This window comes from Lepidochelys kempii, chromosome 2, assembly GCF_965140285.1.
Source record: "Lepidochelys kempii isolate rLepKem1 chromosome 2, rLepKem1.hap1, whole genome shotgun sequence".
Lineage (NCBI taxonomy): Eukaryota > Metazoa > Chordata > Testudines > Cheloniidae > Lepidochelys > Lepidochelys kempii.
Genome location: NC_136381.1, coordinates 225148489 through 225175142, shown reverse-complemented (window position 1 = coordinate 225175142; position 26654 = coordinate 225148489). Strand labels below are relative to the sequence as shown.

The following is a 26654-nucleotide window of genomic DNA, read 5'->3' as shown; positions in this document are numbered from 1 at the left end:
TAGCTTCTTTTGGCTTTGAAATGCGTAAAGTTGATGCACTATAAATAAACATCACCAGATTACAGTGTCTTCATAGAATTTGATATAGTTGTCAATCTGCACAGTCATGCGTCAAACTAAAGAATTCTTCTCCAACTAACCTATCAAGAGAGTAGTCTCTCCATCTGCAGTTTGAGAGAATTGTTAGGTAGTAGAAATGTTTAAATTGTTGTTGCCAGTTTAATGCAAAATTATTGGTTCACTGGAAAATCTCTACTTCTGAAGAGCTAACCTGTCTTTTTTTCTTTTCAAAGCCATATGAGGGACTAAGACTTCAGGATTTGCGAAGGCTAAAGGATATGCTGATAGTGGAATCTGCAGACATGCTTCAGGCCCCACTGTTTACTGCAGAAGCTCTTCTTCGGGCACATGGTAATCAAAAACTAATAAAGTATTCAGACAGTTTTAGAAATTGTCTCAGCAAAATAAAAGTCATGTTCATGGGGTTTTTTTCTTTTTTTCCTAGCTATAATTGAAAGAAAAAGAGAAAATAATTATTAAGAAAATGTGTATTCTTTTTCGAGTACATTCCCACTCTTGGGATAGTTTGCCAAGCAGTATCATACAGTGGAAGGAGGGAGTAGAGACCTAATTAAACAATGGCTGAAGCACCGCTCTGCCAGGCTGTGCTTCCGACTTGGATGGCAGATACTATGCATAATGTCTTGTAAAGGTGTGAATTGGACTTCATGTAGCAGCCCAGCAAGAGGGATATAGCAACCACTCTAGGAGAATGGGCTCTAAAAGGAATAGGAGAAGAGAGTGAAGCTTTTCTATAATATTCCCCAATACATGGTCAGATCCGTCTGAGAGACATTGCGCTGAAATGGCCTGACCCTTAGAGGTGTCGATATACAAAATAAACAGCTTAAGAGAAGTCCTTATATTCTTAGTTCTGTCCAGGTAATACAAGAATGTTCTCTTTGCATCTAAAGGATGTAACCAGATTCTTCTTCAAGTGATTGCTCATGTGCATTCCACAATAGGTATGCGTGCTCGCCACGTGCACCGGTGCCGGAAGTTTTTCCTATAGGGGAGCGCCCCTAGTGACCCTTGGAGTGGCACCGCTATGGCACAGCGTAAGGGGCACTGCACGCTCCCCCAACTCTCAGTTCCTTCTTGCCGTTAGTGAAGGTGCTTCGGAACTGCTGTGCTCCAGCTTTCTGCTGTAGCTTTCCCTGTGGGATTGTTGTTTAATTCGTAGTTAGTTAGTACCTGTAGTTTTAAAAAAGAAAAAAAAAGAAAAAGAGTATAGTTAGAATAGAAAAGCGTGCCCGAGTTGGGGCATGTTCCGCGCTTTAAATCATGCGACACTTGTAAATGGCCTATGCCAGTAAGTGTTTCGCACACTGACTGTTTATGCTGTCTGGGGGGAAACCTACCTCAGCGACCGCTGCAAAATTTGCAGATCTTTTAAGCCTGGGACCACAAAGGAGCGGGACATACAGCTCCAAGCCATCTTGATGGAATCAGCCCTGACCCCGACACCGCTGCGCTGCTCCGAGTCGGCACCGAGCACCATGGCATCGGTGCGCGGTGACCCAGTGGTGTCTTCAACCAACCAGCACCGCTCGCCATCCACGGGACACTCTAAGAAGACAAAGAAGAGATCTTCTCTGTCAAGGCTCTGGGGCAAGGTTGGGGGCGAGACTAGACCCGCGTTGGGCAGCTCTCAATCCTCATCAACCTCACGGCCTCCGACTCAAGTTGAGCGGAGTAGCCCAGCCCACTCCGGGACAACCTCCCTGGACGCCAGTGGCCACATACGGGTGCCCTCCATGCCGGAGGCCCTGCAGGGGGCTCGAGACGTAATGTCTCTACTGGTACCTGTTGCACCAACCCCAGTGGCTCCCTGGTCCAGAGACAAGCCAGTGCTCGGATTGCCACAGTCGCCGCCTGGACAGTTCAGTTCACGGTCAAGGGAAGGTTTCCGACATAGTTCTCCACTCAGTGACTGTCCCGCTGGCAGCCTGCACCGGTCCCCATCGACCTCCACCAGGTTGTCTGGCTGGGTGCCAAGCAGCAGGGGATCCAGGTACTGCTCCACTTCGAGGGAACGCAGTCCTAGCAGTCAGAGCTGGCTCTGCCGGGACTGAGAGAGACGGCACCGGAGGTCACCTACTCTGAGAAGCCATCATAGCCCCTTGCGGTACCAACGTAGAAGCTGCTCATGCTCTTTGTCCCAGTCGAGGTCCCTGACACGGCACTGCTCCCACAGCCACAGGCGTAGATCACCGGCAACTGGCAGTCACGGAACTGCCCGACGGAGCCATTCACGGAGCAGCTGTTACAGACCATACTCCTGCTCCTCCACACCAGAATCACGGTCTCAAGTCCCGCACTGCTCGCAGCGCCTTTATTCGTCCCCATCCCAGGATAGCGGTCGATCGTATGTCATCCCGGCCTCCTTCGGAGTCGACAGTCAGTGAACAGGTGAGTCCGGTGGGGCAGCCTGCTCCGATGGTGCCACAGCAGGTGCAGTGGCACCGGCCTCCCTGGCCAGCGTCCTGGTACCAATGGGCCCCAGGGGTCCCGACGCAGCCCCCGGTGGTGGCTTGCTTGGTGGCCAGAGCCTCAGAAAAGTCATCAGCCTCCCTCTCTTAGCCCCCAGGAAGGGGTCAGCAGAGCACTCTTCCCCAGCCCTGCGCTCAGAAGAGAACCAAGCTTTGGGATCTGTGGCACGGTGGGGACGCAGAGTACCATGCCCACATCCTCATCCTCCCCTGATGAAGCAATCACGGTGAGGCAATCCCCAGGAGGACACACAAGCCCACCAAGAGCTGTTGAAAAGGGTGGCTTCAAGCCTCAATCTACAGGCTGAGGAGGTGGAGGAGCCTTCGGACTCCCTCTTCAATGTCCTCTCAGCTACAGTGCCAGACAGGGTGGCTCTCCCTCTCCACGAAAGGGTGGCAAAGATCTCAAATGTCCTGTGGCAGACCCCAGCTTCCTTGCCCCCCATCTCCCAAGAGGGCAGAACGAAAGTATTTCGTGCCTGCCAAGGGGCATGAATATGTATATACCCACCCCACCCCAACTCCCTAGTGGTTGAGGCGGTCAACCATAAGGAGTGTCAGGGCCAACCCATTCCTACCCCTAAGAATAAGGACTCGAGGAGGCTAGACTTGTTTGGTAGAAAGCTTTATTCTTCCTCGAGCTCCCAACTGAGGGTGGCAAACCACCAGAACCACCAAGTCCTGCTGGGCAGATATGACTTTAACCTGTGGGGCTCAATGCCAAAGTTTGTGGACTCCCTCCAGGAGCATGATAGGAAGGAGTATAAGGCCCTGGTAGAGGAAGGCACACTACTGCCAGAGCCCTTCAGGCAGCCTCGGACCCTGCGGACATGGCTGCAAGAACTATGGCCTCTACGGTGTCCATGAGAAGGGCCTAGTGGCTCCTGCTGTCCGGGTTCTCCAGCGAGGCACAGAGCTCTTTGCAGGACCTCCCCTTCGATGGCAAGCCCCTGTTTGCGGAACAAACAGACATGAAGTTACACGGTCTCAAGGACTCACGCATGACATTAAAGACCCTTGGTCTCTATGTCCTGGTCCCGGCCAAGACCAAGTTCGAACTGCAGCGGACCCGCAGCCAGGCCACCCACTCCAGATGCAAGCCCCCTTATAAAAAATCAAGGGACTATAAGAAACGCTCACAGTAGCAGTCTCGGCTTGCGCCCCCAGCCTGGCCCCTCCAAGGGCAAGCAGGCGGGTAAGTGCCAGTTTTGTTGGGATGCCTGGGGACGACTTACCAGTCTGTACCAGAGATCCACCTGACCTACCCTTCTCCAACCGTCTACATAGTACCAGTAGCGGTACACTACTGACCTCAGACCAATGGGTCCTCAGCACCATCTCCTGGGGCTATACCCTCCAGTTTCTCTCTACCCCATCCACCCACCCTCCCTCCCCGTCCCTCTTCAGGGACCCCTTTCACGAGAACTTACTCAAGGAAGAGGTGAGGCGGCTCCTTCACTTAGGAGCGATGGAGTTGGTGCCTGCAAAGTTTAGATACAAGGAGTACTACTCCCATTATTTCCTTATCCTGAAGGCAAGAGGGGGACTCAGGCCCATCTTGGACCTGCGAGGCCTGAATCAGTACATGGTAAAACTCAAGTTCTGCATGGTCTCTCCGGCCTCCATCATCCCCTTCCTGAATCCCTGAGACTGGTATGCAGCCCTCAGTCTCCAGGATGCATACTCCACATTCACATATTCAAGGGCCACAGGCTTTTCCTCCACTTCACAGTAGGACAGGAACACTACCAGTTTACCGTCTTCCCGTTTGGCCTCTCAACGGCACGCAGAGTCTTCACAAAGTGTATGTCTGTGGTAGTGGCCTACCTCAGGCGTCAGTGGGGTCCAGATCTTTACCTACCTCGATGACTGGCAGGTCAAAGGCAGCTCCAGATCACAGGTACAGGACCACATAACACATGCACCACACTGGGACTGCTGGTAAACAGCACCAAATCCACGTTGGTACCGATGCAACAAATAGAGTTCATTGGCATGGTTCCAGATGCGACGTCGGCCAGAGCCTCCCTCCTGCTGGATAGGTTTGACACCTTGAGGGACCTTCTAGAGGTGATCACGAGGTTTCCTGTGACAACCGCCAGGTGATGCCTCCAACTACTGGGTCATATATCAGGGTGCACGTACATGGTTCGTCACACCAGACTCAGGATGCGGCCTCTTCAGCTCTGGTTGGCCTCGACATTCTCCCAGTCCAGAGACAGACTGGACAAAGTCCTCACTGTGCCCAAAACTGTGCTAGCCTCCCTCAGTTGGTGGTCCACCCTGGGGAACATGCTCCGAGGAGTCACGTTCAGGAGCCACCCCCAACTGTAGAGTTGGTGTCTGATGTGTCGGACTTGGGGTGGGGAGCCCATGTGGGAGACCTCCAGACCCAAGGTCTGTGGTCCGTGCAGGAACTAGCCCTGCACATAAACATCAAAGAGCTAAGGGCGGTCTGTCTGGCCTGCGTGGCCTTTCACTCATGCCTTGCAGGCAGGGTAGTCGGGGTTCTCACGGACAACACGGCCTCGATGTTCTACATCAACAGGCAAGGTGGGGCCCGCTTCTCTGCCAGGAAGCCCTCAGGCTGTGGGACTTCTGTATAGCCCACTATATCAACTTGGAAGCCCACCACTTACCAGGCTTCCGGAACTCTCGGGCAGATCGGCTGAGCCGGGATTTCTCCTCCCAACACAAATGGTCGCTGCGCCTGGAGGTGGCACACAGGTTTTTCTGAACGTGGGGCACTCGTTCTGTCGTTCTGTCACAATCAGACAGAACCGTCAGTGCCCTCAGTTTTGCTCCAGGGGATGCCTGGGGCAAGGGTGCGATTTCTGACTCCTTTCTTCTGTCCTGATCGGGTCAGCTTTTATATGCCTTTTCTTTTATATGCTGATCGGCAAAGACCTGGAAAAGATCAAGACAGACAGGGCTCGCGTCCTTCTGATCGCCCCGGCGTGGCCCAGGCAGCACTGGTATGGGACTCTCACGAGCCTGTCAGTTGCGCCCCCGTGGCCGCTGCCAACCCACCCGGACCTTCTCTCTCAGTACCAGCGTTGCCTCCTCCACCACAACCTAGCAGCCCTCCACCTCACAGCGTGATTGCTTAATGGTTAGGCCAGGAGGAAAGGACCTGCTCGGAGGGCATCCAGCATGTCCTCCTGGAGAGCAGGAGTCCCTCCACGCATCAGGCCTACCTGGCAAAATGGTCTCGGTTCTCCCAGTGGGCCGCTGATCGGGGTGTCTCGCCAGGGGCTGCCCTGAACCAGTTTATACTGGATTGCCTCCTTCGTCTCAGAGCCCAAGGCCTAGCCCCTCGTCCATTAAAGTGCATCTGGCAGCCATATCGGCCTTCCACCCGCCAGTACAAGGCCACACAGTATTTTCTCATGACATGACCAGTAGGTTCCTTAAGAGCTTGGATCGCCTCTTTCATTATGTTAGACCCCCGGTCCCGCAGTGGGACCTGAACTTGGTTCTGGCCAGGCTAACAGGACCTCCATTTGAGCCGCTTGCTACATGCTTCTGGTCCCACCTCTCATGGAAAGTAGCCTTTCTTGTAGTGATCACGTCTGTTAGGAGGGTCTTGGAGCTCCTGGCCCTGACCGTTGAACCCCCGTATATGGTATTTCATAAGGATACGGTCCAGCTCCACCCACACCTTCGTTTCCTCCCTAAGGTGGTCTCCACCTGTCATAGGGGCCAGGACATTTTCCTGCCAGTGCTCTGTCCCAAGCCCCACAGGTCTAATGAGGAGCGCCGCCTCCCCATGCTAGATGTGAGATGGGCCCTGGCATTTTACCTGGAATGGACAAAACCATTCAGGAAGTCTTTGCAGCTGTTCATTGCCACAGCCGAACGCATGAAAGGCCGATCTCCACTCAGCAGCTCTCCAACTGGATCACTTCCTGTATCCATACTTGTTATGACATGGCGGGAGTTCCCCCACCACCAATTGTGAGAGTGCACTCAACAAGGGTGCAAGCCTCGTCGGCCGCCTTTCTGGCTCACGACCCTATTCAGGACGTTTGTAGAGCTGCCACGTGGTCTTCGGGCCACACGTTCATCTCACACTATGTGATCTCCCAGACTAGTAAGGACATCGGGTTCGGCAGGGCAGTGCTCCGTCCCGAGTTTCTGTGAACTCCTACCCACCTTCAACAGATATAGCTTGGAATCACCTGTTGTGGAATGCACATAGACAATCACTTGAAGAAGAAAAGACAGGTACCTTTTCCATAACTGGTGTTCTTCGAGATATGTTGCTCATGTCCTTTCCACATCCTGCTCTCCTTCCCCACTGTCGGAGTTGTCTGGCAAGAAGGAACTGAGGCTGGGGGGAGCACACAGCACCCCTTATACCATGCCATAGCAGCGCCGCTCCAGGGGTTGCTGGGGTGCTCCCCTACGGGTACTGCTAAGGGAAAAACTTCCGGTGCACGTGGAGAACACACACACCTATTGTGGAATGGACATGAGCAACACATCTCGAAGAACACCAGTTACGGAAAAGGTAACTGTCTTTTCCCCTTTACTTGTGTGGAAGTTGAGGAAAATACAGGTAAATTAATACTCTGATTTACATGAAACTATGAAATCATTGTAGGAAGGAATTTTGGGTACGGTCTAAGAACCACGTTATCTTTATAAAAAGTGGTGTGGGGGAGGTTCCTCTGTCAATGCATGTTACTCACTAACTCGTCAAGCAGAAGTGATTGCTATTATAAAGCCTGTTTTCAGAGATAAATGAAGGAGCAACTTGCTACGGTTTCAAAAGGGGAAGACCTAAGACGTAATAGAACGAAATTCAAATTCTATGGAGGGAGCAGGTCCTGTACTGAGAGAGAAATTCAGTAAACCTTTTAAAAAGGTTTTTCACCAGCTTGTGCAAGAAAATAGATTTTTCCAGTATTGTCAGTATGCAATGGTGCTATTGCTGCTAAATGGACTTTAATGGAGGAGAGAGACCACCCCATTGGTTATAAGTGCAACATATATTCTAAAATGAGTTGTATAGAAACAGTAACTGGTCAACGTTTCTACCAGATTGGCCAGATAACAAATCTTTTTCCATTTAAAATTGTAACTTTTTCTGGTAGATAGTTCTTATTAATGCTCAGAAATCATCTGCTCCTTTGAGGAGCAAGGTCTTTCTAAATCTGTCAAAGTCCTGTTGTCCAAGCCAATAGCTGTAAAAACTGAAGATCTGGATGGAATACCCTTCCCTCCTGTTGGGAAAGTAAGTCTGTGGAAAACAGGAGTGTCTTGTATTTGACGTTGGATAGATGGAGCAACTCGGTGTACCATTGTTTCCTTGGCCATGCTGGAACAACTAAAATCACGCTGGTTGAATCTTGTTTTATTTTCTTCAGAACTTTGAGAATTAGAGGGAATGGGATAAATGCATACATCAGACCCATTCCTCAATCTAGGATGAATGCATCTGTCACTGATAGATTGTCTGAGCGTGCTCTTGATAAAAATGGGGACATTTCATATTGAATCTAGTGGTGAACAGATCTATGTGCAGAAACCTCAAAAGACAGAAAATGTTCTGAATCATGAGTCCTTTAGAAACCACTTGTGCATCTGTGAGGAATCTCTACTCAGATGATCTGTATCCTTGTTGTTTCTCCCATGTCATGAAAGGCAATTGATTAAATATTGTATACACCAGTCCCAAAGCTTTATCACCTCGTGGCATAGCTGAGAAAATCGAGTTCTGTCTTGTTTGTTCAAATCATATACTGCAGACATGTCTGTGACCACCTGGATTACTGCATCCTGTATCTGTAGAAGAAATGCGTTGAGAGCCTGATGGATTGCCCTCAGTTTTAGCAAGTTTGTTTAATACGGATTTTGTGTCATTCCAAAGACCTTGTTTGAAAAAGGTTGGGGAGCACCCCACTGTGACCATCTTGGACACATCTGTGGTTACTGTTGACATAGGAGTAGGTGGGTTGAACAATACTCCTTTGAGGATATTCTCTGCGTTCAACCACCGTATTAGAGAGAGATGAATTTTTCTCGCACTGGTATTTTTCCATATACAGTCCCTAAACGGCATTAAGTTCTGTAACAGCCGGTGTTGAAGTGGCCTCTTCTTAACTTGGCATATGGAGTCACATATGCTGTGGATTCCATGAGGCCTAATAATGCCAGAAAATACATTACCCTTTGAGAGGGCTGCAGAAACTGTATTTATATAGTGGTGGTGATTTTCAAAAACCTCCTCCAAAAGCTCTTTTTTCTAAGGAGTCATAGATCACTCCAATGAAGGGAATCCTGTGTGATGGAATCAGAAGGGACTTCTCTTTGTTTATGAAAAATCCTAATGCTCAAAATAAAGAACAGGTCATCTGATTGGCTCTCTGTAATTCTTTTTTGGATGGAGCCTTCAGCATCCGATTATCTAAGTAAGGGAAGACGAAAACTCTCTGCCTTCTCATGTGCTGCTACTGAAGCCAGGCATTTGGTAAAAACTCTGGGTGCAGTGAAGAGGCCAAAGGCTAAAACTCTGTCCTGGAAATTTGTCTGAATCAAAGACAAAACATAGCTATTGCAGTGAGATGGTTTTATGTGGATATGTAAACATCTGTGAGACTGAAAGCACCAAACCAATCCAGAGTAGACAGAGGGAATGGTCAAAGCCAGAGGATAGTGTTCTGAACTGAAACTTTCTGATGTATCTGTTTAGAGTTCTGAGATCTAAAATTAGTCTGAGACCTCCATTCTTTTTTGGGATCAGAAAGTAATGGGAGTAGAACCCTTTGTTGTTGAAAATAAATAGTACTTCTTTAATAGCCCCTGCATGCAGTAGAGCTTGTACTTCCATTAATCTGCCATGGGAAGTGTCCCTGAAACGACAGGGACGGGGGGTTACATGAAAGGAAAGGATTTGAGTTGGAAAGTATAATCTTCCTTTATTGTGTGTAAAACACATCTGTCTGAGGTGGTGATTGTATGCAGTGTTGTTGTAGCCATGTTGGTCCCAGCATACTAGAGGGGCAAAGTGTGTGAGGCAATATTTTATGTTTTGTAAAACTGGGACAGACAGGATAGGATTTTCTGAAATTGGTTGAGAGCTTTTGATAAACCTGTCAAATGTGAAGTCTGACATTAGGCAAGGAGGATTTGTCTGAGAAATTCTTTGACCTCATCCTCTGCTTTCCTTTGTCTCTTGTGTATGAGAGAATGCTTGCTGTTGGTGTTGCTGTTGATAGTCTGATTGCCTCTTCTCATTACAGAGAGACAAGGTGGGTGAGGTAATATCTTTTATTGGACCAATTTTTATTTGTGAGAGAGACACGTTTTTGAGCTTTCATAGAGCTCTTCCTATAGTAAGACAAATAAGAAAATGGTGTGTGATATTGCCTGTGATGCCTGAACATAGGCATAGGTGTTCTCTGTGGATAGGGAGATGGTTGCTGTGAAACACGTCTCCTTCATCTTTTCCAGTACCTCATCAGTTTTTGCATTAAATAGTCCATCCCCTTTAAAGGATAGATCTATTTTAGATGTTCTTTCCACAGAAAGAAATGATTGTAGCCATGCATGCCTACATAGAGCTATTGCAGATGCAACAGATTTTGAGATGGTATCAGGGACGTCAATCGATGCCCTGAGGGCATGCTTAGCCCGGTTTTGTCCCTGTTTGTTGAGAGCTGATGTCAACTTCCTGTAATCCTCTGGGAGATTTTTAGTAAAGACTCACTCTTATCTCACAGTTGAAACTAATACCTGGCCATCACCTCTTGATAATTTGCCACATCTGTGTTTTAAAGAAGCTGAAGAAAACATTTTTCTACCCAGAGTCCCAATTTTTTCCCTTCTATAGCATAAGGGGTAGAAGGTTGAAGACTTCACCTTGTTCTGCTATAATCAGAGTTTGGCTGAGGGCTTACATGAAAACAAGAGAATCTTTCAAAAGGGAGCTGGTATACCTTGTCAACCTTTTTTGAAATTGGTTGGCACAATGATGGATTGGACCACAGGAATTTTTCTGGTTGCCAAATCCCTTCTAACATAGGCAACAAAACCCCTGCTTTTTGCAGTAGACCCCAAAATGTCGGACTGGATGCATAGCTTCGTTGAAAGCTACTGATGTTAATTTTAAAGTTTATACTATCCTATCAACTAGTTCATGAAATTAGATTGCCTTTGCCAAAGAAGACGATGCTGTAACTACTCCCACGTTGTCCTCTCGCGATGAGCCACTTTCCAGTTCCATGACATATTGGAAATCTTCCTGTGGACATTCCTCCTGGTGGTCTTCAAAAAAGTATAGCCTGTGCCAAAGAAAGGGTGCCATACCACTTCTTCAAAGCTATGTCCTCAGAACACGTTCATATGCTGGGGGCAGGGAGGGAGTTGTGTGAGCACCTTAACACACACTGCTACCAGAATTTCCATTGTCCTGGCTGCTCCTCCTCTGCGCATCCCAAGAGTGGGAATATGCAGAGGACACTTAGAAGAAGAAAATTTTATTACAGTATTTTGTTGTGACATAACTCTACCACTCAGCTAATCTATTTATCAATTGAAATTTTTGTCCAAAATGTAGATTAGCGCTGAACATTGTGGTAGAAAATAAAACCAGCTTCTTTTTGAAGTAGCATTTCCATTTTAACTGCATTCATAAAGATTGTTTTATATCCCCGTTTATTCAGACTGTCTGCAATATATCAAAAACGTTCAGACAATCAGGGGAATTAAAAGGAAAGTGATTGAAACTGGGGATCATAATCTAAAAGTTTTGAGTTAAAGCTGTTTGGAGAAACAAGGTTTTATTGTTTCAAAATTGAGGCCTAAAAGTGGAACTACTTAGACCAGGGGTCGGCAACCTATGGCACACGTGCCAAACACGGCACGCGAGCCAATTTTTAATGGCATGCTGCTGTCTGCCGGACCCGGGCAGACAGCAGTGTGACACTAAAAAGCCTGCTCGGCCCAACCCGCCCTTTTCCACCCCCCACCCACAGCTCTCTCCTTGCAGGGCAGGCAAGCTTCCCCTCCCCCCCGCCTCTTCCCTCAGCGTGTGGGGTTCCTGCCCCTCCTTCTCTCCCTCCCTGCAGCCAATCAGCTGACGGCCCTTGCTACGATAAAAGCGGGGAAGAGGTAAAAGCAGAGCCGCAGCACCTCTCTCTGCTTCAGGGACGTTGGGGAAGGGGGTGGAATCAGGGCATATCCCCTCCAGCCCCCTGCCATGAGCCGTTCAGGGCAGGGGGCTGGGAGCACCCCCACTACCCCAGCCCACACCCCCAGCCCTCTGCCCTGACCTCTGCACCCGCTCACACACCCCCAGCCCTCTGCCCTGACACCTGAACCCTCCTTACACACACCCAGCCTCGTGCCCTGACCCCTGCCCTGACTCCTGCACCCCCCCACACATACCCAGCCCCCCCCCGACTCTTGCATCCCCCAGTCCCACCCTGAGCACCAAACAGGAGCTCCTGCACCCCTCACACCAAATGGAAGCTGCCCAGGTAAGCGCTCCACACCCAAACCTCCTACCCCAACCCTGAGCCCTCTCCCTCATTCTAGCTCCTGGCCAGATCCTGCACCCCAACCCCCAGCCTGCTCCTTCACCCCCAGCCCTATTTTCAGCACACTCCCACCCTCATCTCAGTGCAGAGAGAGAGGAAGAGAATGGCTAGAACCAGGTAGAAGGTAGGCACCTACTCTATGTTGATAGGGCCGGGACTGCAGACCAGCAGCAGGCTGAGCGTGGCCAGCAGCTGGGACCCTGGCTGACAGGAGCCAGTGGATGGAACCCCAGACCGACAGCAGGCTGAGCGGCGGTACGCTGAGCTGCTCAGCCCACTGCCAGTCTGGGGTCCCAGCCGCCGGCCCCGCTCAGCCCACTGCCCGTCTGGGGCTCTGGCTGCCTGCCCCTTGCCAGCCGGGGTCCCAGTCGCAGGCCCCGCTCAGCCCACTGCCGGCCTAGGTGAACAGAACCCCAGGCTGGCAATGGGCTGAGCGGGCTGGCGGCATAAGATCAGCATTTTAATTTAATTTTAAATGAAGCTTCTTAAACATTTTGAAAACCTTGTTTACATATGACAATAGTTTAGTTATATAATATATAGACTTATAGCGAGAGACCTTCTAAAAAATGTTAAAATGTATTATTGGCATGCGAAACCTTAAATTAAAGTGAATAAATGAAGACTCGGCACACCACTTCTAAAAGGTTGCCGACCCCTGACTTAGACAGTTGATCCCATATTGAAGTTCTGACCTTCATAAAAGTCCATTCCTATATTTATTTAGTCAAACCATAGTGGTTTGCTGCTAAATATGTTGTGTGTGTGTGTAGTGAATGTGTAAAAACAGATCCGCTTCTTTCTGTTGTGTTCATTATAATAAGTTTAACATGGATGTGACCCAGTGAGACTGAGAGCACCAAACCAATCCAGAGTAGACGAGGGAATGATCAAAGCCAGAGGATAGTATTCTGAACTGAAACTTTCTGATGTATCTACTTAGAGTTCTGAAATCTAAAATTAGTCTGAGACCTCCATTCTCTTTTGGGATCAGAAAGTAATGGGAGTAGAACCCTTTTGTTGCTGGAAATAAATAGTAGTTCTTTAAAGTACTTTACTGACCCAGTAAAGCACATAAGTATGTGCTCACTGTATGGATGTGAGTAGTCCCTTTAAGCACGAGTAGTACCAATGAATATAAAGTTATGCATGTTAATCCCCTTGCTAGAATTGTCTTTAGTTATTTTTTTGTGAGTTTCTTGCATAGCAACTGAAAAATTTAAAATAGGGAAGTGTGATTTTAAAACAACAGAAATTGGCAGAATGTCTGACAAGTGGGTGTGTGGTACCTGAAACTTTTTTTGTTATTTTTAGTTTTGACTAGATTTCAAGTTGATAGTCTCTGGTATAATTTTCTATTAAAGGTACACTAACTTTTATCATTGTGTTTAAATGATAACCTAATCACATACGGGTCACTGATATTGCATAATATTTTTTTTAAATTTAGTTAATTTGCTTTGTTTCTTATATGATATTAATATATAAGTGGAACAATATTTTGAATTTTAAGAGTACTCAGTTAAGACTGAAGATTCACAGCTGGCAAATTCTGTAACCTATTCAAACAACAAGGAGTCCGGTAGCACCTTCAAGACTAACAGATTTATTTGAGCATAAGCTTTCATGGGTAAAAACTGTCTTCAAAGAGAAACAGAACTAAAATTCATTTGCAAATTTAACACCATTAATTTTGGGCTTGAATAGGGACTGGGAGTGGCTGGCTCATTACAGAAGCAGCTTTGCCTCTCCTGGAATTGACACCTCCTCATCTATTGTTGGGAGTGGATTACATCCACCCTGATCGAATTGGCCCTGTCAACACTGGCTCTCCACTTGTGAGGTAACTCCCTTTTCTTCATGTGTCAGTATATTTATATCTGCATCAGTAACTTTCACTCCATGCATCTGAAGAAGTGAGATTTTCACCCACGCAAGCTTATGCTCAAATATATCTGTTAGTCTTTAAGGTGCCACCGGACTCCTTGTTGTTTTTGTGGATACAGACTAACACGGCTACCCCCTGATACTTGTAACCTATACAAACATTCTGTAGAACAAAATGTTGGCAGTACTATGTATTACACACCATGCCGGAAGTCTGAGTGTCAAAGCAATGAAGTTGATGTAAACTGTGCAGACATGTCTGCCGCCATCTAGAGAGCAGTAATTGAGATTTGAGAAGGAATCAGTCTGAGTTGCAAGGTCATTCTCTTGTTGTTGCCTTCATGGTGTAGCTGTAACTTAATGCAGTTGAACATTACCTAAAGAGAAGTACAGACATAATTTGCAAGTCATGAGAAAGCAGGCTCTTTTGCCGTTAGCTTATTCATTATAAATTAGAAATTATTCAGCCAAGCATAATTAAAACTTAATAATGTGTTTGGCATAAAAATAAGGACATACAATTGGTGTGATTATGTAACATAACTGAATAACTGATGAATATGTTCAGCTTTAAATTTTATTACAAAAATTAAGATATAAACCAGAAGCCACTCTGCATAAATTAGCATTGCCAGACTCTAAATATTTTCCCATTAATTTTTTTAAAAGAGACAAAATAATAATAAGACTGTCTGTCTTAATTTTAACTTTCTTAATTCAAAGAACATAAGCTAAGGTATTTTTCTTATATTTAAAAATGATGCATTTTACTCACCTTTTTAGAAACTTGATGTTGAAATCTATTTACTTGACAAACTTTGATTTTGTCTGTCACACAAAAGTATGGATTTGTTAGTACAGCTTGTTTGTGAGAGCTGGGATTGGGATTTTGTTTTTTCCCCCACTAATAGAGCACAGAAGATTTATGGGAGAGGGATGAAAAACAAATTATTACATGAAAAGCAACTAGAGAAGAAAAAATTAGTAGGGGTTTTGGGGTTTTTTGGCCCTAGAACTGTGACATTTTATACCTTGGGGGAGCATACTGTAAGCCCCACATTTTCATATAATCATGATCTTAAATATAAAGCATGCCTTGGAAGGTATCAGGGGAATGGTTATGATCTGCTGAAAGTCATTTCTCTCTCCATATATGTACATCATTAATGCATATGAAGTTATGAGAATTGTGTTGTATGATTGTCACTAAAACATGCTGTAAATTGGGAAATCAGCCAGATATTAGCTCCCCAGAGGCAAGAGCAAAGAAAATAAACCAACACACAGGCGGGGTGTTAAACAACCCATCAACAACCATTGTCTAGCAAGGGAGCTACAATTCAATGACTCACCTTGTCTGGAGACTCAGCTGTGCACCCAGGCATGCCTGGACTTGTGTTTTCTGAGCACATGGACTGAGGATATAAAACAGACACAGTGGCCACATGCTGGGTCGGTCGTCTTCACCCACGTACGCTGCAAGGACACTCTGAAGACTCCAACTGAGGGGACTGGCCCAGATTTCAGGGGTGAAATCTGTGTACTATAAACTGCAATATGCAGTGGGGTGAGAAAAACTGCTTAGTCTAGTTGTTGTCCAGTATAATAGGGTTGAGAGTTTAGACTGCATGCTTATATTTTATTTCTTTTGGTAACTAACTCTGACTTTTTACCTATCACTTAATATCACTTAAAATCTATCTTTTGATATGTTTTACTGTTTATCTTTACCTGTGAATTTGCCTGAAGTGTGTGGTAAAACTGCTCAGGTTTTGCAAAGACTGGTGTATGTCCACTTTCATTGATAAAAGTGGTGAACCAATTAATAAGTCTGCACTGCCCATCTTGAGCAGTGCAAGACTGTATATTCCTGGGGTACAGTGCTGGGAGCTGGGGGGGATTTGACTCAGGTGCCTTTCCCTGTGTGATTCATGAGTGGCTCGGGGAGCATTCATGCAATCTAGCTGGGTGTGGGGTCTTCACATGTGGTTGTGCTGAGTGATAATAGCACCTGGAGGCATTGCTGGTCACTAGCAAGGCATTGTGAGAGACAGCCCAGGCTGCAGAGAGTTCAGGGAGCACAGCGGTCTCTCAGTCCCAGGCTGCACCGCAGGGAATCCCATAACACCAACCTTTATATTATTATCTCTTTTTAAACTTCATTCTTGTAGGATGAAAGGTAGAGCACTCCAATTTCAAATTCAGCTCATACTAAAATAATTGATTTCAGGGTAAAAGAAGTACAGTTCAGCTAATAACCTACGCTGCAGCTCATGATTTACTAAAAAGAACAGTGGAATCCAGCAAGCAGGACATCTTTGCTCCGACTACTAATTTAAAAAGGCACTACATATATCAGTATTGAGGACTTCTTATAGCTCTTAGCAATATCTCAAGTTCAATAAGTTCCTGTTTAAAAGATTATAAAGACAAGATAATGTGTAAAATGGCATAATATGTTATGCTGGTAATAAAAGTAGCAATTTTTTGTTATTGCAATCTAGTAATTTTACACAAGTATCATAACCTTAAGCAGATGAAATGGAATCAATGAAATCTTTAAAATGTTGTACAGTTTGGACAAATTATGCAAACATGTCTCCATAACATTTTCATTTATATGAAAAATCAATAAGCAAATTTCAGTGTGATTGACCTACTGATATGCAAAATGAATACTTTGATAATATCACTATTGAATAGGGCTACTTATATTTTCTTCTTTACTTATAGTACACATGCAATTTTTATTTACAATAACTTAGGGAGTTTTATTTATGAAACATTTGCTTAGGAAAAATTGAAAATTTAGGGTTTTTATAAACATCAGATACTTATGGTTAACAAATAAAATGAACTTTTGTGTAATTGACAATGTTTGAAAATTTTGTTTTTTTGAGACTTAAAATCGCAGCGATATGGTAAAGTATATCAGTTCAAATTTGTCTTTCAGTCTGAATCTGTCCATGTAAGTGGATGCTCTTTACACTATTGGTATTTTTAGATTCAAAATAATCTAAAAATAGGCACAGAAATTTGGCACAGAAATTTGACAAACTAACATTGTTGAATGTTTTGTTTGTTTTTAGATTTGAAATAAAGTAGTTTTAAACTTTTTTTAAAAAATCACCATCTTTGTTTGTAATCTTAATAACTGCTGATATATTCATTTATGCATACAATGTTGTTGCAGCAGCTGTGTTACTTCCAGGATATTAGAAAGACAAGGTAGGTGAGGTAATATTTTTATTGGACCAACTTCTGTTGGTGAGAGAGACCAGCTTTTGATGTTACACAGAGCTCTTCCTTAGGGCAGATCTGAAAAAACTTGTCTCTCTCAGGTTTGGTCTACACAAGGGTAGGGGATCGATCTAAGATACGCAACTTCAGCTACGAGAATAGCGTAGCTGAGATCAACGTAGAATCACTTACTTCACGTCCTTGTGGCGCGGGATCAACGGCTGCCGCTCCCCCGTCTACTCCACTTCCACCTCTCGCCCTGGTGGAGTTCCGGAGTCGACAGCAGAGCGATCGGGGATTGATTTATCGTGTCTACACTAGACGCGATAAATCGATCCCCAATCGATCACTATCCGATGGGTCGTGTAGACGTGGCCTCAGCAACTGAAATTGGTCCAATAAAAGATATTACTTCACCTACCTTATCTCTCTGTATACATTTGTTTTACTGTAGTTCATTCGTACCATAGAAAACTTTAACTGTGAATTTAATATTTGTACACATGAAAACATGGAAGGGTCACAATAATATTTGTAGAATTACAAAAAATCCTAGCAAGGATAAATTAATTCTTTTTCAATTCAAATAATTTTAAATTTTGTATTTAAGAAATATCACATATTCAAACTGACTGTTGTATAGATGGCAAAAGCTTCAGCTATTTCAGGTCAAACTGAATAACTTTCATATGTGGAAGTAAAATTGTTTCAATGTAATACTTAGACAAAAGCCTTCATATTGTAAGTCCTTAAAACCAAATAATTTTAACAATCTCAAAAGAGATATCAATATGTCAAACTTTTTACAGCTATAACATAGGAAACTCAGACTGCTGGGGGACAATTCCCCCAATTCATAGCATTAGAAAATGCAGTTTTATACAATCAGAAGTTAGTGAAAATGGTGACAACTGCTGCACACAGAACTTCCAGTTTTGTGGATGGTAGAAACTTTCATATGCTGATATTCTGCCCCTTTTTAGAAGAGGTTAGGGTTAGGGGAATTATGATTATAAAAGCAAGATTGTCACTTGTCCTCTGCCACAGTGCAGGGCAGGAAGAGCGTATAAGGCATCTCCATGCTTCTTTCCTATGTGGGCTGGCCTGTCTTGACAGTCTGTGCATAGGAGACAAAAGCAGGCTCCACATTTCTCTCTCTCCCCACACACAAATGTACTGGCAAGCAGAGCTGAGCCAGCACAGAGTGGGAAAATAGTAATCTGATACAGTTATGGGCCAGTAGCAGATTATTTCCTGCCTAGAGCAAGGAGAGAAGTAGATGGGGAATTGGCACACTAACTCGCAATTCCTTCCTGAATTGCTGTTGAGGCATTGCATCTACCTACAGCTTCTTACAGAAAATTAGTAGCAATGGATGAAATCCTGGTCCCATTGGGTACATTTACACTGCAGTTAAACTCCCAAAGCTAGCCTGGGTCAGTTGACTTGTGGGATTGTAAAATTTCTGTATAACGGTTCAGGCTCTTGCTGGAACCTAACCTCTGGGACCCTATGAGAGGGCAGGATACTAGAGCCCAGGCTCCAGCCCAAACGTTACACAGCAATTTTTAGCCCCGCAGCCCGAGCCAGCTGACCCACGCCAGCCACAGCCATGCCATGGGTCTTTTATTCCAGTGTAGACATACCCTGAAGTCAACAAGAGTTTTCCCACTGACTTCAACAGGGCCAGAATTTCTCCCAGTGTGTCAGTCTACCCCAAGATGCTAACATTTGATAGCTGTAATGACTTACTTTGTAAGTGTCCATAAGTAACTTCTTATACTTCTCCATATCAGTAACTCTGATCCCATGAGTAGTCTCACCGAAGATGATGGGACTACTGTGCATGAGAGCTTGCAGGAACAGGGTCTTAATGGCTGTTCTGCATTGTTTATGCCCAAAAAATTCTTGGTGAATTCAGTGAGAGTTTTGGGTGGGCAACAAATGCAGAATCAGATATAACATGAAGAAATTATTACTTGTAATAATTACTTGTTTCATATATTTTCATGATACCTGTTGTGAACATTTGTTTTGCAAGTTTTCTTCTTCCTTTGCTTTTAACTCTTCACTTGAATCAATAAAAATGTGGTTCTTAAAAAGAAAAAATAGAATTGATCTAAACTGAATGGTCAACTTTTATCATATGAAAGTGAGAATAAGTTTTCCATTTAGTTTATGGTTGACATTAATAGAAGGGAGATACTAGCAGTGGTGTTAGCTGTAAATAATGTATATTGTATGTTATCCCAAAATATATACTGTAAAATTAATGTCCATTGAGGGCTGCAGTCTCCAGTATTTCAAAAGTTATGTTCACCTCTAATTTTATTAGTAAAATATAGATCTTTTTAATGATGCAATCATAAAATGTAAACAAATCCATATCCTATAATAGTTAAATAATTTTATTTATATATTTATTGAAGACTGGGACAGGGAGAAATTACTTGAAGCATGGATGTCTAATCCAGAGAACTGCTGCCAACGTTCAGGTGTTCAAATGCCAACTCCACCTCCAAGTGGGTATAATGCCTGGGACACACTCCCTTCTCCACGAACTCCCCGCACCACTCGCTCTTCTGTGACCTCCCCTGATGAAATCAGTCTGTCACCGGGAGACATTGAGACAATTCTGGTATGATTTATTCTTAAGAAAGATTAACTGCCTATTACTTTGTGAATAGTTAGAGGCACAAAGTAATATATTAAATATTATTAAAAAGTTGTTCTGGTATATAATGCTTTGCAACTTGTGAGAAAGTCTTCCATAATCATTGTGCAGTTGGTTTTTAAAGTATGTTTTAGTGCCTTACAAATAGGACTGAAATTAATTGGGAAATTGAACTGACTTCCCCCTCCTGTTTCTCTCCCCCCCTCTTTCCTCCCCCCCCCCAACTTAGTGCAAGAGAACTATTTTGTCATTTATCTTTGCAAAATAACCTTGGAAAGGACATGAGAGTTTTTTTTCTTTCTTTCTTAAATGTAAGCAAACACTGAAGTGTGTGTAGAATCATAGAAATGTAGAGTTGAAAGAGAGTACAAGAGGTTGCCTGGTCCAGCCCCTTGTGCTGATTCATTTTAACAATTGGCTTTATAATGACACACATTGAGCATGTGGCTGGAACAAGTTTTCAGCTTGACTGCATTATATTCTGATTTAACGAGATAGGATCATACCAAGTGTGTGTAGCTCAGCATTTCTTTGGAGACTTTTTATCTAGATGTTCAATTCCATGGTATCCATTTCCTTGAACATACTTAAATGCTTTTAATCTTCCCTTTTTATATTTTTTGTTAGGAAACAGTTTTCTTTGTTTGTATTTTAAATGTCAGCCTATGACTGTACTGTAAGATTATAAATAATTTTGCTGTGTGCAGGCTGCTTTAAGCAGTTTACAAGGCTATCACAAATTTAAAATATGAAAGCATCTTTCATTAAAATCAGTAATGTTCTTTTGGAAGACAGAACTCTTTTTAGTAATCCACAGCTGTAACTTTATAAAATTTGTGCTCAGTGACCTATTTTTCTAGGAGATGCATAGTTTTGTAACTGGGTTATCCCTGGACAACATATCAAAGTAAAACTTTGCATTCAGTATACAGACAACCCTTACTTCTTTAATTTTAAAATACTACAAAAAAGGTATATGGCATTAGAGTTTATCCTTTGTTATATCTGCTGTAATACTTTTCCTGAAAAGTACTAACTGCATATGAAATGAAGTGACAAATGTATGTTGTATTGTATATTTCCTTTTCTTAGTATTGGGGCTTATGATGGGAATGCAGGATCTGGATTTAAATTGTGTGTGTGCGCGTGTGTGTGTGTGTATATATACACACACATTTAGATTATATATAGGTAGTTTACTGCCTGTTTTACAGTCTTCAGTTGTTAAAGTGGATCTTTTAGGAAACTAAAGAAACAAGTACGATTGTTGTTAGAATTTCAGATTTTACATAGAGATTTTTTCTATTAAGATGTTTCTCACTTAAAATGGTCATCTATACACAAAAAGACAAATCCTGGGCCTCATTAACATCCTTATGTGAGACAAACACAAAAATTGATAATCCTAGGGCCGGACACAGCGGCTGCTTCCAAGAGCAGTGCGGAGCCAGGGCAGGCACAGAGCCTGCCTTAGCCCTGCTGCCCTGCCAACCGGCAGTCGCCTGAGGTAAGCACCGCCCGGCCAGAGCCTGCACACCGAACCGCTTGCCCCAGTCAGAACCCCCTCCAGTACCATAACTTTCTCCCAGACCCTGCACCCGCACCCCTGCCCCAGCCCTGAGCCCCCTGCCACACCCAAACTCCCTCCCAGAGCCCACACCCTGAACCCTCTCCTGCACCCCCAGCCCAGAGCCAGCACCTCCTCACTCATCCTACCCCCCTTTCCCAACCCAGTGAAAGTGAGTGAGGGTGGGGGAGAGCAAGCGATGGATAGAGGGGGGCTGGAGTGAGGAGATGGGGACTCAGGGAAGAGGTAGGGGCAGGGCGCAGGGCATGGGTGTTTGGTTGTATTCAATTAGAAAGTTGGCAACCCTACCCTGGCCAGAGCCCCGTAGACTGTTTGCTCGACGCTAACCCCTGGTCGGAGCCCCCTAGCTGTTTGCTGGGTGCTTACCCCTGCCTGAGGGCTGGAACCCAAGACTGTGTTTGGTACCCTGCCCCATCTGAAGGCCAGGGTACCGAGACCATACCTGACTATACCCCGTCTGATGGTTGGGCTTTAGACTGTTCGGTGCCCCGCCCTGCCTGAGGGCTTGGGCCCCTGAACCACTCATTGCTCTACCCTGCTGGAGGGATTGAACACTCAGACTGCTACTTCCCCATTCTCTTAGACTGTCCTTACAGGGGCCTGACAGCAAAGAGACCTGGCTTCCCTCTGAGATTGACAGCGAGGGAGCGCCACACCCCGACAGGGTGCATTCAGTCACATGCATATCTTCTTATGTGTTTGCAGGATCAGGGTCTTAACTTTCAATATTCTGGTTTTTTTCTGATAGCAGTTTTTATAAAATTCAAATAAGATATCCTACCACTAACAACATGGAAGGAAGGAGCCTTTATAATTTAGCTCATTATACGTTTTGAACTAAAGATGTAAAGTACAAATTTTCAAATCAGCTTTACAAACCTCAACCTGATTTTTTTTTTCAATCAAGTGATTAAAATCATAACTTTAATTCAGTTGTTTAAATTGCTCCACCCTGCCTTGGGCCTGATTCTTTGCGGGGCAGCATACCTCCTATGACATACGACTGACTTTGTCTACCAAGTCCTGCTCCTGCTGTTGAAGTCAGTGGCAAAACTCTCATTGACTTTACTGGTGCAGGATATGGCTACTGTCGTCTTTATTGGGAGCTAAGAGTGCTCAACATCTTAAAGGCTGGAGGTGGCGGAGATCCCAGAAGGCAATACAAAAATTTGTTGCACAGGTTCCTAAAATATTTACTAAATGTTTGTGGAGAAGTGTGTGGAAATGAAGACATACACCTTTCCATTTTCAATTTTTTTGAACATAAAGCAACATTTTCTCCTTGATACATTCATAAAAGATTTTTCCCTACTTTGTACATGGCCTGTTTTCTTACAGTAGTTTGGTTTTATATTTTTATTATGTAATTCTCCTGAGTTCTGCACATGGCACACAGGAGTGTGTTTTTCTTTCCTTCATCTGTATTTTTTTCTTTATCTACAGTGTGACATTTGTATGTGTAATATTTCTGTATTTGAAGACCCAGTGGATATGCCTTGTGGACATGAGTTTTGCAGATCATGCTGGGAGGCGTGAGTATATGCATTTAGCATTTTTTTGAAAATGATTAGACTTTCAATTTTAAAGAGGGGGGAAATCACAACCAATGCATAGCCATTGTCAAATGTTGAGATGTAGCTGTCCTGAACCATATGGAATACTTTCATATGTATTGTTCTTAATGGCCATTAACTGGCTTATGGGTACATAGCGATGGCTTTGGCCCTGGTACAAGCTTAAGTGCATTGCCAAATAGGGATGGATTTAAGCATGTTGTTTAGTGCTTTGCTGAGTTGGGGCCTAATTGTCTGAGAACTGGTGTACACTTAAAAGTTTTACCAGTATAACTATTTTGGTTAGGAGTATGACTTTTACTGAAATAGACTAGTAAAAGCCCAAGTGTGGATGCAGCGATAGTGGTATAAAGATGACCTTATACCACTATCACTGCATCCACAGTAGGGAGGGTTGTACTGCTTTAATTATACTGTTAAATTTAAAGTAATGCAACTTGTCTAGTGTAGATAAAGCCTAATTCCAGTGCATCCATTATTGTGGTATTTTGTAAGAGCATTAAGCTCGTTACAACCTTAAATGTGAGTTACTATTTAAAACGTGGATTTTAGAGCATGTAGAAAAAATCATTCATGTTCCTATTGTATTGTAAATTGGTGTGCTGTATAAAGATCTGGTTAGGGCTAGTGCTGCAAATCTGGAGTTATTTGATCAAGGGGTTTTTGGGATACAGTGTCATCTACCCCGCACCCCCAAAGACCCTGTCAGTAAAATTGTTGAGTTCTTACTTCTTTTTCTCTTCTTTGCATACACATGGCTAAAATATGTTGTTTATTGACCCCAAACTAATATCACTGATCAGTTACAGCTCAGCTAACGTCAGGCATCCACTATCACTTTGGGGAAGCAATATATTTAAAGATAGTAAGGGTTATCATTAGTTCTACAAACTGCTTTTGACTTGGGTGATATGGCACAGACAGTAATTTGCCGCATGTATGCAGGTCATATGCTCTGTGGTGAGGCACAGCTGACATCAGGTCACTGGGTAGCTCACACAACATGCTGTAGCTGTTGAACCCAAACAACGCCTGAGAGTTCAAGTACTGAGTTCAAGTCCTACCCTTAGCAGACTTCTGAGATTAATCTCTGCCTGCGTTCTGTTTGTGGTTAGGAGCTGCAGAGGGGGTCCTTATGGAAGTTTGGCCCTAAGGGCAGAGCTTTCTGTTTAAGAGCTGATAATTTAAATTGCTTCAAAATTGCATGCATATTTTGACTGTTTTGAAAAATTCTGTACCTCATCAAGGCCAGGATAGTGTTAGTGGTGCAAGTCTGGTTTCATTTGGGCAAGGGGTTTCATCATATACATCCCATCCAAAAGTTCTATACAAAACCAGTGTGTGTTCTGGTTATAGAGAGTTTGCATCTGTTCAAGCTTCCTCAGGAACTCCTTTGTGAGGGACAATCACTGAGCAATGATCGTTACATGGTTTCTTGAGGAAACAAGCACTGCACCTTGACCATGGACCATCAGTTTGTTTGCTCTCCTAGGGAGACTTTTGTGTGCTGTGCACACTTAATGTAACCAATTTGCCATTTGATTGGTGTTCAGGGCTCAGCGGGGCTCCTTTTGGAAGTGTGAGTGGTATGTGCAATTCTGAAGACAGTCAGCACACCACAGGTCTCCCTCAATGCCATGTACCCAAATCCCAATCTAGGACAGTTAGGCAGGCAAAACTGTGTCCGGGATATGAAGCCCAGCATGATGTTAGGTCAATTGATGGGAGAGACTAGATGTCACATGGAAAATGGTATCGGAGAGGTTGACACAAGAGTCTCAGCCAGGATGGATCAGTTTTGAGCTGGGAGGGGCTCATTGAGCTGCTTTAAAGTACTCCTAGGCATGGCAGACAAGATCTATACTGGGAGCTGGGAACAGGCATGTTCTGTGCATGCCCGAGGCACATATAGCTGAGATTGACAGGAAAGAACTCCCAAAAAGTTGAATGAGGAAGTTCACACATCTCAGACCTACTGTTGAAAGCTCTGTTCATCTCCAGGAGGTCTCCTCATTCATTTTAGACATCCTTTTAAGATGAATGGGCCACTTCACACTTCTGTGAGCCTCCAGTGCTGCAGACAGGTGTGCAGAGCTCCTTTCCACTATGCTAGGGATTTTGGGACTCTCCTCCTCTCCCTGTTGCTGCTCCCAGCTGGAAGAAGTGTTCCTTGCAGCCCTTTCACCAGCACTTTGCCTCCTTCCGTGGCCCCTCCAGCCCTACTGGTGTTACCTGGGGTTCTTTCAACCCAAAGTTCTTGGTATCTTTACTCTGTGGAAGGTGGTGTCAGGAAATAAATCAAGGGAGGCACGCTGTTCAACTGATAGATGGCTGGCACAAACAGGACAACACAAGAGTGCTCTCATTTAAAGCTAACCTTTACTTAATCTCAAGCTCTTGCACACACCTGCAACAGGTTAGTAAAACACCCCCAACTCTCAATAATTACCGAAGTAGTGTGTGGCTCTCAAGTGGCACAACGTCAGTCTTCCGATGGCCAATCTTTCGTCTGTCGGGGGAGACCACAAGATGTGTCAAGAGGGAGAGTTCCTGAAGAGTCCAACTACCCCAAAATTTCTTCCCTTATTTATTCATTAGTATTACAATAACACGTCACTCAAAGAAAACTTGTTGACCAAGCAATTTCAAAGATTAAGCAAGAGGTTTCCTTCTGATCATCAATTAGCCAGATGTGTTTTTTTCAGAATTTGCATGCCTTTAGGCCCTGACAGACACATCCCTGAGGGCACATATAGACAAGCTTCCTGTTTTTCCTAAAATATGCATCTCACCCATTTCAACAGCGATCTCATCGGGAAGGACACAGGGTCAAGCTGCCCTTTCTGTGGCACCCATTTATCTTTGTCCAAAGGATCCCGTCTGGGATATCACCTTTTGGTTGCCACTGACTGAGCCTTGTGGTGCACTGTGATGTGTGTTAACAAGCTGCATAAAAGCTTCATGGCGGTTTGCAAATCCCAGTGCCGGTGTAGAGTTTTGATGGGCACTGAGAATATGCTACTCCTGGGGGGATTCTGCACCACTGCGCAATGCAGAATTTGCTTTTTTCTTACAGAAATGGGCTGCAGAGCTGCAGGCCACCACTATGGGCTGCTGGACCCAGCAAACCCCAGCATCCCAACTCAAAAATAAAAAACACTGCCACAGGGAAGGGGAGGGCGAATTAGTTGGAGGATTCCCAGCTGCTGCAGTTCCTGGCATTACTGAAGGAAGGAGGCAGCATGCAGGGAACGCCACACAAGTCCAGGACCCAGTTTCTCCCTCTGGATCCCTGGGCTCTGGAGAGTAGGGGGAGTGAGTGTCTCTGCTGGGGGGGCCTGCATCTGGGCTCTGGGGGAGGAGGAGGTGAGGGTGTCTGGGCAGGGGGCACCCCGGGGCTGGGCTCTGGGGAGAGGGCTTGTGGGTGTCTGGCCCCTTAGCTGGGCTCTGGGGAGGCAGAGAAACAGGAACTGGGTTGTCATAGGGGTTTCTTTAACTCTACTCCAGGGGAAATTTTTTGTGTGTGTATGTATTGTTACAGACATAGTTGCTAAGCAGTATTTGGAAATTACCGAAGTAATTGAAACTGGTGTG

At 44.7% G+C, this 26654-nt stretch overlaps 1 protein-coding gene across 10 annotated transcripts in view; it reads left to right on the top strand.

Moving 5' to 3' along the window:
* Window positions 1-26654, top strand: part of ANKIB1 (ankyrin repeat and IBR domain containing 1) — a 154559-nt gene that overhangs the window by 78761 nt on the left and 49144 nt on the right. For all 10 annotated transcript variants that reach the window (XM_073333976.2, XM_073333978.2, XM_073333979.2 and 7 more), the window contains 3 exons: window positions 294-411; window positions 19654-19862; window positions 22930-23018. In XM_073333976.2, the coding sequence (XP_073190077.1) occupies window positions 294-411; window positions 19654-19862; window positions 22930-23018 (416 nt within the window). The remainder of the gene's footprint in view (window positions 1-293; window positions 412-19653; window positions 19863-22929; window positions 23019-26654) is intronic.